Raw genomic sequence first — 12,765 nt, forward strand, 5'->3', positions numbered from 1 at the left:
AAAGGCCTTTCCTTGGAGACTGGAAAGAGGAATTCCCTTAGGAGCTCAGGGGTGATCTGTCTTCGGGTAGGAAAAAAGCATCGTCGTTAGGGGTCAGGATGGGATTGTGATAGGGCAGGTCTCCTGGAAATGCCTTTCCAGAAGTGGCTGCAAGGGAGAAGCCTGAGCTGAAAATGTGATTAAAGGCGGAACAACAGACACTTGGAAGGATGAAAGAAACGTTTGGGTGAAGCTTCCCCAGCTCCCAAGGCGGGCACACAGCCCTTCGCTCCCCAGACAGGCCTGCGCTGAAATCGAGTCCTGGCCAGAGGAGCGCTGCCCTTCGGTCCACATCTCATCCAGGGGCTAGGCGGTGGCCAGGCGCTGGGCGGGGCGGGCCCACCATCCTTTCCTTTTAGAAGCATTCATCCTTATCACCCCATGCGGGGGTCCAACACATGAGTTCCTTAGAAGGGATTACGCTGCCCCCCCCCCCCCCCACCGGGCTTCTGTGCTGGGCCAAACTGAGGTAGGGAGTCACGCAGAGGCCTCATGTGAGGGCATGGATTCAAGAACCAAAGTCAAGAAAGAGCGGATGTGTGATGCTGAATCAAAGGAGTATTTTCAGGAGTGATGCTAGGAAGTAGTGCTGGGAGGCGGTCTGGGCCAAGAACAAGTCACCCACCATCCCCAACGCCGCCCCAGCATAGTTTCTTATAAGATATTTCTATCTCTCCCAAGAAATAGCAGACACAGCTACCTTCTTCTTTTGCCAAGTAAAAGAAACCCCAGCTTCTTGGGGCCCATTCCTCCACCCCATCATGCAAGAAGCCCACCGTCTGGGACCAAGGGCTCACAGCCTGGCTGGCTCTAAGTGCAGCCGCTAAACTCTGTTCTAAAGAAACAGGAACCATTTCCGCCCAGGGCAGCAGCAAAACTCTGTAGAGCAATGGTTTTACCTCAGCTGCGTATCAGAGTTACCTGGGAAACTTTTCAAAATCCTGATGCCCGGCTGCATCCCAAACCCATTAAGTCAGACTCTCCGGTTGTGGGCAGGTACCCACATTTTCTAAAGCTCCCCAGGTAACTCCAGTGTGCAGCTAAGGTTGAGAACCGCCCATCTAAAGACCCAGGCAGCTGGAGTGCCTGTGGGGTAGGGGTCAGGGGGGCAGTCCACACAAAAAGGCAAGAAGCCCAAGAGGGAGCAGGACACCTCCTCTCGGCCAACACTCTGTTCTCCATGAGCCCGATCTACGGCCCGACCCACTCCTGCCCCCAGCCCTCCAGGACCGGCCCTGCTCCCCAGCCTCATGAGGGGGTGCCCCAGAAAGCAGGTGCCAGTTCCAGGGGCCCGTTTTAGTTGATGCCTTCAAACACTAAAGTTGAAACCGTTTCCTTTGGTTTTTGGGTGTCCTCTCAGAAGGAGACGTCCAGTACCTTTGTGTGATGTCAGAGCCCGACAAACACAGGGCCAACTGGCAAGATGAATCACTCACAAAGGAGGCCCCAGAGTCAGGTTTGGGTAAGTTTTTGGTCAATCGATCCCTGTAGGACTGCTAAGTTAATGATGAGCCTGTACCCACCTAGGATATTTAACAGCTCACTTCTGTCTGCGAACAGAACAGTCCTTTTAGGCTACCTCTCCAAGGACCTGACTTGGAACCCTCTCATCCAAACAGCATAACAAATAAACGAACAGAGCTCTACCACCACTCCCACCCCCCACCCCGTTTGTGACAGATACGTGATCTGTAGCAACTGGGATGGTTCTCCCAGGGGACTCAGGCGCGCCGGGTGTCCGGAGTGGGGAGCACATACAGCCCTCTGGGGAAACACACACAACGCCCTTTAGGTTACCCCAACCCAGCCTGGAGGTGACGAGGGGAGTAGGATGGCGACTTAGGAGGGAAGTTGTAGTTTGCTTCTACAAACACCCTGCACTTCTGCAAAGTCACTAAAGATGGTTTCTGACCACTGACAATACGGAAGTTTCAACCTAGGGATGTTTATCCTCCGGGGCGCCATCCACCTTCCACCCAGGGCTTCAGGGCTCAGAACTTGCTGGGGGTGTGGGGGGGTGGGAGGGAGTGAAACAGAGCGGTTGGCCGTCACCCTCCCAGGCACAGGTGAGCATGCCCCACACCCCGGGCCAAGCGCTGTCCCCAAGTCCTAGAGAGCCGTTTTGAAAGGGTCCAGGGCCAGGAAATACTGGAAAGTGCTTGCTGGTGGCTCCAGATCCGACCTGGGTCCGCTCCACCGAGGAGCACGAGAGGGTCGCCGGGGCCAGCGCCCCCCCCTCCTCCTCCCTCCTCCTGTTGGCCTGGACCTGGCGCCCCTTCGCGCCCCCCCCCCTCTGCGGCAGGGGCTCCGGGGCTCAGGCTGTTTACCTTGGAGGGCGGTCTGCTCTGCACGCTTCTGAAGAAGGTGGTCTTCGCGGTGAAGAAGCAGTCCTCCAGCTCCTCCTCCAGGCTGCAGTACCCACTACTCATGCTGCCGTCCACCGTCATCTAGCCCGGGCGCCCGGGGAGCTCGTGGGGCGCGGCGGGGAGGGCAGGGGGGTCCCCGCCCGGGGCGAGCCCCCGGCCCCGGCCCCGGCCCCGGCCCCGGCCCCTGCGGGCGGGCGGTCACCCGGCCAGGCGCAGCCCCTTCCCCGGCGCCGGCCGCGCTGCGAGCTCGGGGGGCACGTGGGCGCCCGCCTCCCTGGTCATCGGCACCGGCACCGGCATCGGGGACCGTCCCCTGCGCCCCGCGCAGCGCCGCCGCGACACCTCCCCCGCCTGCCCGCGCCTTTCCTGCCCTCGCCCCGCGCGGAGCAGTCGGAAGCCACTTCCTCTCGCAAGGTTCCCCGAAGCCCGGCTCGGCGGGCGCCGCGCCCCTCCCCCTCCCGCGCCTCCCTCCCCGCCTCCCCGAGGCCCTGGCGCAGGCGGTGGCGCCGGATCCCGGGCGCGCGCAGGTGGCCCCGCGGCGCCAGAGGTCGGGTTAGGGATGCGGGGAGAACGTTCCGGGCGGCCTGTCTTCATCCCTCTGGACCGGCGGGCCGTGCCCCACGGTCCTGGGCCTCCGCGTCCCGCCGCCCGTCCCCCTCCAGCCACATCCCCCATCACCGGGTGAAGGAGCCCGGTCTCTCCGAGTGCTTAGGGAAGCAAGCGGAGAAGAAAACCCGGATCTCGCGTCTGCCTGGAGAAGCAGCAATATTTTAACTTGGAAAGGCCAGAACAAGCTGCAGAGGCCCCACACGCATATGCAGATCATTTGCAAAGTTATGGCAACCTGGAGCGCAGGCCTTCCTCTCCCTCCCCCCCAGACTCAGGATACCAGAGCCCGAAGACACCACCCAGGTTATTTGCTCATCCCCCTCCCCCTCCACCACCAGGGTCTGGCCAAGGAGTGGGTCTTTGCCGGTTCTTGTCATTCCCATCAAAGATAGCTCCTGTACCATCAGACTGGATGGAGGAACATCTTCCTTGACTAGGGTTTAGCCCTCAAAGCAATTAGGGGGCACCCCAATAACTTCTCAGACCCTGTCTGTACAGTCATAGCAGTTTACCCTCTCTTGCATAATTCCTGCATGTGTCCAGTCATTTACCTTGCTCAGCAGCCTTGAGATAGAGATGATTATTCCCATTTTATGGATGAGGGAACTGAGGCTCAGAGTCATACAAGTAGGGTATGTATGCTGGGCCTCAGACCCAGGCCTAGGGCCCATGCTCTTAGGCACTGGGAATCTCGGCTCTCAGCAGGACTGGGACTGTTTTGGTGTGCACTTTGCCATCTTTCAGCACAGTGGCGCCCAGAGTCCCAGGAAAGGAAAACAAACCCTTGGAGACGGCGCTCACAGGGTCTGATGGCCTATGGCCCCAGGAGCCGCCCGGAGAGTGGCTGAAGGGGAATTCAGGACTCTCCAGGTAGATTTCCGTGGTTTTCCCTGCAGGTCTGAAACAATCCAGTCCCAGAAAGCACAAGCTGGCTAGAGGGCTAGACTCAGCCCCCAGATACCACGCTGCCAACTCCATTTTCAGCTGTCGTTATTTTTATGAGGAACCCCCACCTTCCCCCACCTTAGCCAAATCTGTCAGTGCTCAGGAGGGTTTCAAACTGCAGCCCAGTTGGGCTCCATCCTCCCACACAATCTTTTTCCCAGAAGCCCGTGAGTGCCTGGCAGGTACAAACACGAGACAGCTGAGAGTTGGCACCCTAGCCGGCTGGCCGTCCTGGCTAGGACGTCCTGGCTCAAGAGAATGGTCAACACCAGCGGGAAGATACCGGGCGGAGGTAAGCAGTTGGGGATGGGGGCAGGAGTGAGTTACCAGGTGTTTTGGGGGAAGAGTTCACATTTTATAGGATGGAAGAACCTCTGGCTTGATCTGGAACAATCTTTTCTTCAAATGAGTATTTTAGAGACTGGTTGACGGGGAGGGTGTCCCCAGAGACAGTGGTTCAGGCAAAGGAACCTGGTATTAGCCTCACAAGTGCTTCCAAGTGCAGTGCAGTGCCAGAATGATGAATGCTAGGGTGGGGGGGTGGGGGTGGGGCTGCATAATCCTCGGGCCACCCATAGCCTACCTGCTTTGTCCAGCCAGCAAAGTAACACATTTTTCTTTATAAAAGGAACCTCCTGGCTCAGTGGGAATCCAATACTTAAGAAAAAACAGGCCCCAGATTCTTTGTGGCCATACTGTGTCCTTGGAGTCATGCAGGGATCTCTGCATTCAAAATGCACAATCTTAAAATTCAGCTAGGAACAACCTCTTTGAACGCCAAGCCAAAGAGCCCCAGGAGTCAGCATGCATCTCTCCTCGTGAGCAACAGGCTAGCTGCCAGCCCTGGTTAGGAAAAGTTCTAAGTGCCATTGTGTTCTTTTAGGGTGCTGTTCCATGCCATTCCAAATATTATGAAAAACTGGTGTCTGAATAGGGCTCCTGAAAGCCTTTTGAGCATTCATGACTCAGATGGCTCTAGAATCTCAAAAGCAGGTTATGATACCCATTTTACAGATATGAAAGTGAGGGAAGTAATATGCTTCGTCACAGCTCATGCTTTCCAAGTCTTTTACCTCCTAGTTTGTGCTTTTCCCCACCCTACTCCACCTCTCAATGACTCTAGGCCTGGAGACTATGTTGGTGAGGACCGTGGGACTAGAAGAAATCTGCAAAGATCAAACATAATACAATAGGTTTCCTCCAGGAGGAAAAATCCAGACTGAAGCTCCAGGAGCCCTAAAAAGGAAGACAGGATTTCTTCCAGTGTCTAATGACCCCATCGGCACCTCTTCCCCATGAATAATCAACAGCAGTGAGAACCTGCCTAGAGGAAGAGAAGGGGGTAGGGGAATGCAAAAGCCTAAGCAATAGCCTTTTAAGCCTCTGGTGGTGAATACACAAAGAATAGGGACAGGCTGTTCTTGTCCCTGGGCCGCAGAAGAGGTATCCGGACCTTAGGATGCAGCCTCCAGAGCCTTAAATCCATGGCATCCTGCTGGGGTTCAGAAAGCCTCACTGAAATGGTGAAATGGGTGGCTTTCCTGGCTCAAAGTTTCAGATGATGAAAGACACTATTTTAAGCTTTTCATCCGTTCTCAGATGTGATCCTGACATGTGCCCAGATCTCCTCGTTTGATCCACTGTGTGGTTCTGCCTGTTCCAGAAAAGCCGCATCACAAGACTGAAAGTCAGAAGCTGGCATTCTATCCCAGCTCCAACTCCAGCTTGATATGGCATCTGGAACAGCTCTGAGCCTCAGGATTCCTCATCTGTCCAGCTAAAGGGTGTCAGGGTGGAGGTCAGCTTTGGGGCCTTATGATCTACCAACATATTCAGAGGCTGAAAACTAGGGTGAAGTGCCACTGGACCCCTGAAACATAGTTTTGAAATCATTCTTAGGGCATTGTTTTTCATGTAATCCCTATAAGAAACTGACAAGGCAGCTACAGTTACTATGTCTCTTTTATTGAGAGGAAAAGGAGGTGCAGGCAAGTTCAGTAATTTGCAGGTAGTCAAACATGCTAGTTAATGGTGGAGCCAAAATCAACCCAGCTGGTCTGACTCCAGAACCAAGCCCTGGAACATTCCATAGTAGGACAGTAGGACAGTGATTGCTCCCGTAATACCATCCTGCCTGAAACCAAAGCCCATCACCAACAAGCCAGGAACTACTTTCTCAGTGGGCCTATGCCCTTGTCTTCCCTTGAGCTTGTTAGGGCTTTCTGGGGTCCAGCCATTGATTTCTTCTTCTCTTCCTCCCCCACCGCCATATGCCTGTGCTCTCCCTGGGAGCTCAGTCTCACATGTGCCAACAGTATCACCTATACCTCACAGGCTCATGTCTAAAAATCCTCTCCATCCCAGGTAGCTCCAGATGGATACTTGCACAGCTCACTGGGTACCCAGCCCTCCTCTTTGGAGCCTCGCTGGCAACATGTCCAAAATTGAGCTCGTTATTCCCTGCTCCTTCACCATTAGTATTCCTGGCTCAATGAATGCCATTAATGTAGATTATTGAAAAGCCTTCTAGTAATTTCCTTTGTTTTGATCTCTGCCTTCTCCAAATTCCCGGCCCCCTTGTGGCCTGAGTATATAGATCAGATCTATACTGAGATCTGATCAAGGCTGTTCTATCATAAAACCTATTCTAATTTCAACTAATAGTTATTGAGTAACTATTACTATACTATATTATAATTATTGCTATGTGTCTGGCTCTAGTTTCTTATTCCTTCATCCATTCATTTAAGAAACATGTACCAGGCATCCTTCCACATGGCAAGTACCAGACGAGGAGTTCAGATTCAGGCCTGAATAAGACAGTCTCTGTCTCTCACCAGACAGTCTAGTAGAACAACATGAAATAAGAAGTTATATTAGAGTTACTAAAATCTTATATGTTTCCTGATCTCTCTCGATTGGCCCAACCCTGCAAGGAGCTATTTTGCAGATGAGTAAACTGAGGCTCAGGGTGGTTCATTTGCCCAAGGTCACAGAGCAAGTAACCAGTAGAATCTGATTTCAAAGCCAGACTCCCTGTGTCTGACAGCTTTCCATTACAACTTCCTTCCTCCAACAACTCCCCAGTACCTAGAGGTGTTCCAAACTCCAGAGCAGGTCCCCAAGGACCTTCAAGGCCCTTCCCAACCCGTGCCCAGCCAGCAGTTCATACCCACCTCTAGCCACAAGGCAGCTTCCCTCCCGGCAGCTGCGCAGAATTTGATTCACAATCCTAGCAGCTGCCCTGCCCTCTTGTGGTTTGTTTTTGCTGTTTTCTCTGCCTGTCAAAATCCCCCAAGTCCTCCTGTCTTCCTGATACATGTTCACCAATCATACCGGACACCCCCACCTTCCCCATGCTTTTTCAGAGGCAGCCTTTCCCAGATGTCCTCTCAGCGTTGAATCTTAAGAATTCCACTCTCCATCCTGAGAGCAGCATTTTACAGCATTAAGCCAGCTGTGCAGAGCCGAGAGCTCAATTTCTCCCCAGACGACTTCCTGTCATAAAAGGTAAGCGGCTACACACCACTTAGGATAGACTCACAGGAGATTCACTTTCTTGCGGGCTCCAGCCCACACAGCACTTCTGTTGCTTGGCTGCTAGGTAAACAGCTCTGATAGGGCCCTGATGCTTAAAAACACTGAATGCAAACCAAGAGGCACACTGACCAAGAGGCACACGTCCTGAAGAGCTCATGCCACATCTGACTCAGGCACAGGGAGGCTGCCTTATGCTTGTCCTCCTTTGCTGGGACTAGAGAAACAAGAGATGTTTCTGGTCTACAGTCCCCATCTCTCCACTGCCCCTTTCCAGACAAGACCAGTGAGCCAGGGCAGTGTGGTCACCAGGGTGAGACATGAACAGCCCTTGCACTACGACACATAGAAAGAGACCTGGCTGCCTTCTCAGAGACTCAGGACTGACCTGGTCCAGCCAGAGGCCCATCTCAGGCAGCCCCTGATTCCAGGGTAGCAGTAGGGAGTGGGACTGTGAGGATCGCAGGGAAATGTCTCCAATACTTAAGGGTTTCTCTAGAAATAAGTACTAGAGTTCTGTCTCTCCCCAGAACCAGGATCTCAGGTGCCTCCTGGTTGGGAAACCTTTCAGCTCTGCCTCATCAGAAACAAGCTCCATGGGTTGGCCTGAGCTGGTCAGATAGGCCTCAGGGCAGCTCCAATGAGAGGCGGCTGTCTAGTGGAGATGAATCACCGACAGCTTTGGCCAGCACCTCTGGCTTCTAGAGCGTGGAAGGAAATCTGTGGAAGGTGGAGCGGCTGTCTTAAATGTAGCCAGAGTGGAGCAGGACAGCTGGGAACTGGCTCCTGCCTTTGGCACATGTGGGTGGGCTGACAACAAATGAAATTAAATGGAATCATAGAATATATTCAATTAATCCAAAATAAGGCAGGGGAAAAAAAGGAACAAATAACAGAAAGGAAAGACAGGAAAAAATAGAAAGATGATAGATTTAAAATCTAATTATATCAGTAATCACATTAAATGCAAATGATCTAAATAACCCAATTAAAGGGCAGAGATTATCCAGTTGGATTTTAAAATAAACAGGATCCAACTCTTTGCTGTCTACAGGAAATGATTTTAAAATATAAGGACACGGGCAGCCCTGGTGGCGCAGCGGTTTGGTGCCGCCCGCAGCCTGGGGTGTGATCCTGGAGACCCGGGATCGAGTCCCACATCGGGCTCCCTGCATGGAGCCTGCTTCTCCCTCTCTCTGTGTCTCTGCCCCTCTCTCTCTGTGTCTATGAATAAATAAATAAAATATTAAAAATAAAATAAAATACAATATAAGGACACAAATAGCTTAAAAGTAAAAGGATGGATTAATAAATATCATGCTCATGGTCATCAGAAGAAAGCTGGAGTGGCTATATTAGCATCAAAGTAACTTTCAGAGCAAAGAATATTACCAGGGATAGGAAAGGTTATTTCATAATGATAAGAGGCCAGTTAATGAAGGAAATATAATAATCCTAAATGCTTATGTACTGAATAACGGAGCTTCAAAATTCAGGAAGAGAGAACCTTAGGAGAGATAGGCTAGTCCACACCTAGAGTTGGGCCTTTCAGTCCCTCCCCCTCCGAACACACCGTGTGCCTCGACACTGTTACCCGCTCTTGTTATCAGTCACAATTCAATGGGATAAGCGTCTGTCTAGCATTTCTGAGGAGACCTAGTACCCAGACGCCCCCCCCCCCCCAAGAAGGGCGCAGGTGTCCCTAGGTAGTGGGAGGTTAGGGAGGCACAAGCGTAGTCACCCCCCCCCCGCCCCCCCTCCCGGCTTGCTTCTGGCTCCCCCGTGTGGTCGTTCTGGGGGCAGCAGGGGCAGCGCCGGGGAGAGGCGGTGGGCGAGCAGGGGAGGGGGCGCGGGGCAGGGAGCTGGGGCCAGCAGGGGGAGGGAGCGCGGGGCGAGTAGGGGGAGGGAGCGCGGGGCAGGAAGCGCGGGGCCAGCAGGGAGAGGGAGCGTGGGGCAGGTGCGGGGCCAGCAGGGGGAGGCAGCGTGGGGCGAGCAGGGGGAGGGAGCGCGGGGCAGGGAGCGCGGGGCGAGCAGGGGGAGGGAGTGCGGGGCAGGGAGCGCAGGGCCAGCAGGGAGAGGGAGCGCGGGGCGAGCAGGGGGAGGGAGCGTGGGGCAGGTGCGGGGCGAGCAGGGGGAGGGAGCGCGCGGGGCCAGCAGGGGGAGGCAGCGTGGGGCGAGCAGGGGGAGGGAGCGCGGGGCAGGGAGCGCGGGGCGAGCAGGGGGAGGGAGCGCGGGGCAGGGAGCGCGGGGCCAGCAGAGGTAGGGAGCGTGGGGCAGGGAGCGCAGGGCGAGCAGGGGGAGGGAACGCAGCGGGGGCGAGCAGGGGGAGGCAGCGCGGGGCAGGGAGCGCGGGGCGAGCAGGGGGAGGGGCCGTGGGACGAGCAGGGGGAGGGAGCGATGGGCGAGCAGGGGGAGGGAGCGCGGGGCGAGCAGGGGGAGGGAGCGCCGCTGTCCAGGGGGGCCTCGCAGGGAGAAGGCAGCAGCCGGCCACCTGCGGGCGCTGCGCCCTGGAGCCGGGCGGGTGGACGGGGTCTTGGGCCTTCCACACCCCGCCCCGGTGGAGGGGACAGTCCTAAGTCTGGTCGCAAGAAGGGCCGGCGGGACCGCCAAGTGGCCGCGGCCCAGCGCGGGAATCGCGGAGAGCTGCTGCCCGAGCGGCCACGAAGGATTCCCGGGCTGGCCCAGCTTCGGGCTGGTCCGCGGTTGGGGGCCATGGGGAGCCCCCCGCGCCTCAGCACAGGGATGACGGGATAAAAAAGGCCACTAGGGCCGACGGAGGCCGCCTGGTGATGCCCGGGCCTCGGTCCGCGCCCGCACACACCTGCCCTGCGCAGCCTCAGCACAGGGGCGCGCCCCCGCTGCTCAGCCCGGAAACCCAGGCCGGACACCCCGGGGCTTGCCCCAGGTCACACGTGTCAAGTCTGTGGCCTACACAACGCGGATCAGAACGCAGCTCTTCTACCACCTAGATGCTCTGTGTTTTCTTTAAGAAAACATTTTTTTTGCTTCTTAAAATCCTACCCTGTAAACACAGGAGAGCATCAGTCATTCAATCAGCACCGATGCAGGGGCGCAGGGGCGCCTGGGCGGCTGCTTCGGCTCAGGGTGTGATCTCAGAGTCCCAGGTCGAGTCCCCCTCGGGATCCTCGCAGGGAGCCTGCGTCTCCCTCTGCCTGTGTCTCCTCTCTGTGTGTGTCTCTCATGAAAATAAATAAATAAAATCTTTAAAAAACAAAAAACAGCACCGACGCCAACAGCAAACCTGGATGTTGTCTAACTCCTACCCCTCTTGACTCCTACCCTCCCCCAAGGTGAAATCTCTTCAGGGGTTTGCTGGGCGCCTCCCAAGCCCTCCCTCTGCTCTAACCCACGCCGGACACACAGGTACAAAACACAGATCGGCCTGCCCTGCGTGTACCGTGGGGTGACTTGTTTGATTTTGCTTCCCACTACTCTCCAGGGGACGTACGGATCCAGCTCTCCTTTGGATGAGTGCCTGAGCCCCCGCTCCCACGGCTGGGGTTTTCTCCAGGCTCCCCGGGCTCTCCGCTGCTCACCGCGTCCCTTGGGCAGTGCTGGACCCAGGGCCCTGGTAATCGAAGCGCGGGATGACCTAAGAGCCCAGCCTCTGAGCACAGCATTTCCCACTGACCTCGCCTAAAGGATTTTAGAGCAGCGCCTGGCTCAGCACATAGGTGTGGAAGGAATCTGAGGCCGGACGTCTGGGTGGCTCAGTGGTTGAGCATCTGTCTTCAGCTCAGGGCGATCCTGGGGTTCTGGGATCGAGTCCCAAGTCGGGCTCCCTGCATGGAGCCTGCTTCTCTCTCTGCCTGTGTCTCTGCCTGTCTCTCTCTCTCTCTCTGTCTCTCATGAATAAATAAATTTTTTTAAAAAAAGAATCTGAGGCAGTCCTGAGAAACACATTTTTTTTTTAAATTTCAGAGATTAAGTATTAGTTGAATATGTGTCAGGAAAAAAAAAAACCCTCAGTACATCAAACCAGGGATTCGAGGGTTTTCCAAATTTCCTTTGACACACGTTTTATTTAAATTTAATAAAATGGATCTATTTAAAGAGAAATGTTAAGTAAATAGTAGCACAGGTGGAACCTGGGAATGGCCAGGCTCCCAAGTGTGGACAGGCCCGGAGCGAGGTTGGGAACTGCTGAGGGAGGGGCCTTGGTGTGGGGCCAGGGGTGGGCTGGCTTCCCAGAGCCCCTCCTGGCTCCAGCTCCCAGCTCCAGCTCCCAGCTCCAGGAGGGGCAGGGGCAGGGGGAAGGAGCCTGGGCTCCGAAGACAGAGTCCCGTGTCCGGCTGTGAGTGATTTGCTGAGAAGGAAGAGTGCTTCTGTTTTTTGCTTATCATCTGGACCTCGATGTACCCAGACAAGTGGCACCAAAGGCCGGAGAGGCAGAGCTGCTGGGCCTCCCCTGGGCTGCCAGGGGTGATGAGAACCAAAGGTGGGGGGGCCGAGAACTTCCATCCTTGGGGTCTGCTTCCTTGAAGGCAATGAAAGGCCTGGACCAAACTGGCAAAGTCGCACTCCATTGGGAAGCACTGGGGAGTCCCTGACAGGTTTGTTTGTTTTTTCAACCGGGGAGCAACTTTAGGGCCACCTGAAGTCTAAAGATTTTATTTATTTATTCATGAGAGAGATAGAGAGAGAGAGAGAGGCAGAGACACAGACAGAGGGAGAAGCAGGCTCCCTGCAGGGAGCCCAATGTGGGATTTGAACCCAGGACCCGGGATCACGGGATCACGACCAGAGCCCAAGGCAGACACTCAACCACTGAGCCACCCAGGTGCCCCGAGGCCACCTGAAGTCTAAAGCCTTTGGAATATAAGCGCCCAACAAAGGAACAACAGCCACGCTGGCAACTTATTGTGGTCTTTGGCCAGGGCCAACGATGTTCTCTAGGAATCAGGCTTCAAATGAAGAAGGGATCTAGGGAGGAGAAACGAGGAGATTTGCTAGGTCAACAATGGGGGCCTAAGGAAAAGGTCGCCTATCACAGACCAGAGAGCTCTCTGAGGAGAGACTGGAAAAGCACTGTTTTGTGGTGGAGAAAGCACAGCAGCTGCCTGTCATCTGTTTCTCCACTTGGGGGAAACAGGCTCGACCCCCATGGCCTTGTGAGTTTGGGGGGGGGGGCTCTGCGTCCATCTCCACCCCCTCACACTCCTGCCCCCCTCCTCCCTCCATGCCTCCCTTGGGCATGGCAGACCCAGGAGACAGCCAGAACCTTGGCATCACGGCTTTTAAAAGGCGG

At 55.3% G+C, this 12,765-nt stretch overlaps 1 protein-coding gene and 1 long non-coding RNA gene across 3 annotated transcripts in view; one reads left to right on the plus strand and one right to left on the minus strand.

Annotated features, from left to right (window-relative positions):
• RASSF5 (Ras association domain family member 5) overlaps positions 1-12,765 on the minus strand; it is a 66,649-nt gene that overhangs the window by 26,043 nt on the left and 27,841 nt on the right. Inside the window, exon 1 of one of the 2 annotated variants that reach the window (XM_072814830.1) lies at positions 2,367-2,580. The exons of the other annotated variant lie outside the window; for it this stretch is intronic. Within the exon in view, the coding sequence (XP_072670931.1) occupies positions 2,367-2,486 (120 nt within the window). The 5' untranslated portion in view covers positions 2,487-2,580. Of the gene's footprint in view, positions 1-2,366; positions 2,581-12,765 lie in introns of those variants that run through there. 2 annotated transcript variants of the gene reach the window in all.
• LOC140626932 (uncharacterized) lies at positions 3,957-11,387 on the plus strand. The gene is made up of 3 exons (XR_012025895.1): positions 3,957-4,251; positions 7,328-7,469; positions 10,957-11,387. It is a non-coding gene; the product is annotated as an uncharacterized lncRNA (long non-coding RNA).

Source organism: Canis lupus, chromosome 38 (assembly GCF_048164855.1).
Source record: "Canis lupus baileyi chromosome 38, mCanLup2.hap1, whole genome shotgun sequence".
Taxonomy (NCBI): Eukaryota; Metazoa; Chordata; class Mammalia; order Carnivora; family Canidae; genus Canis; species Canis lupus.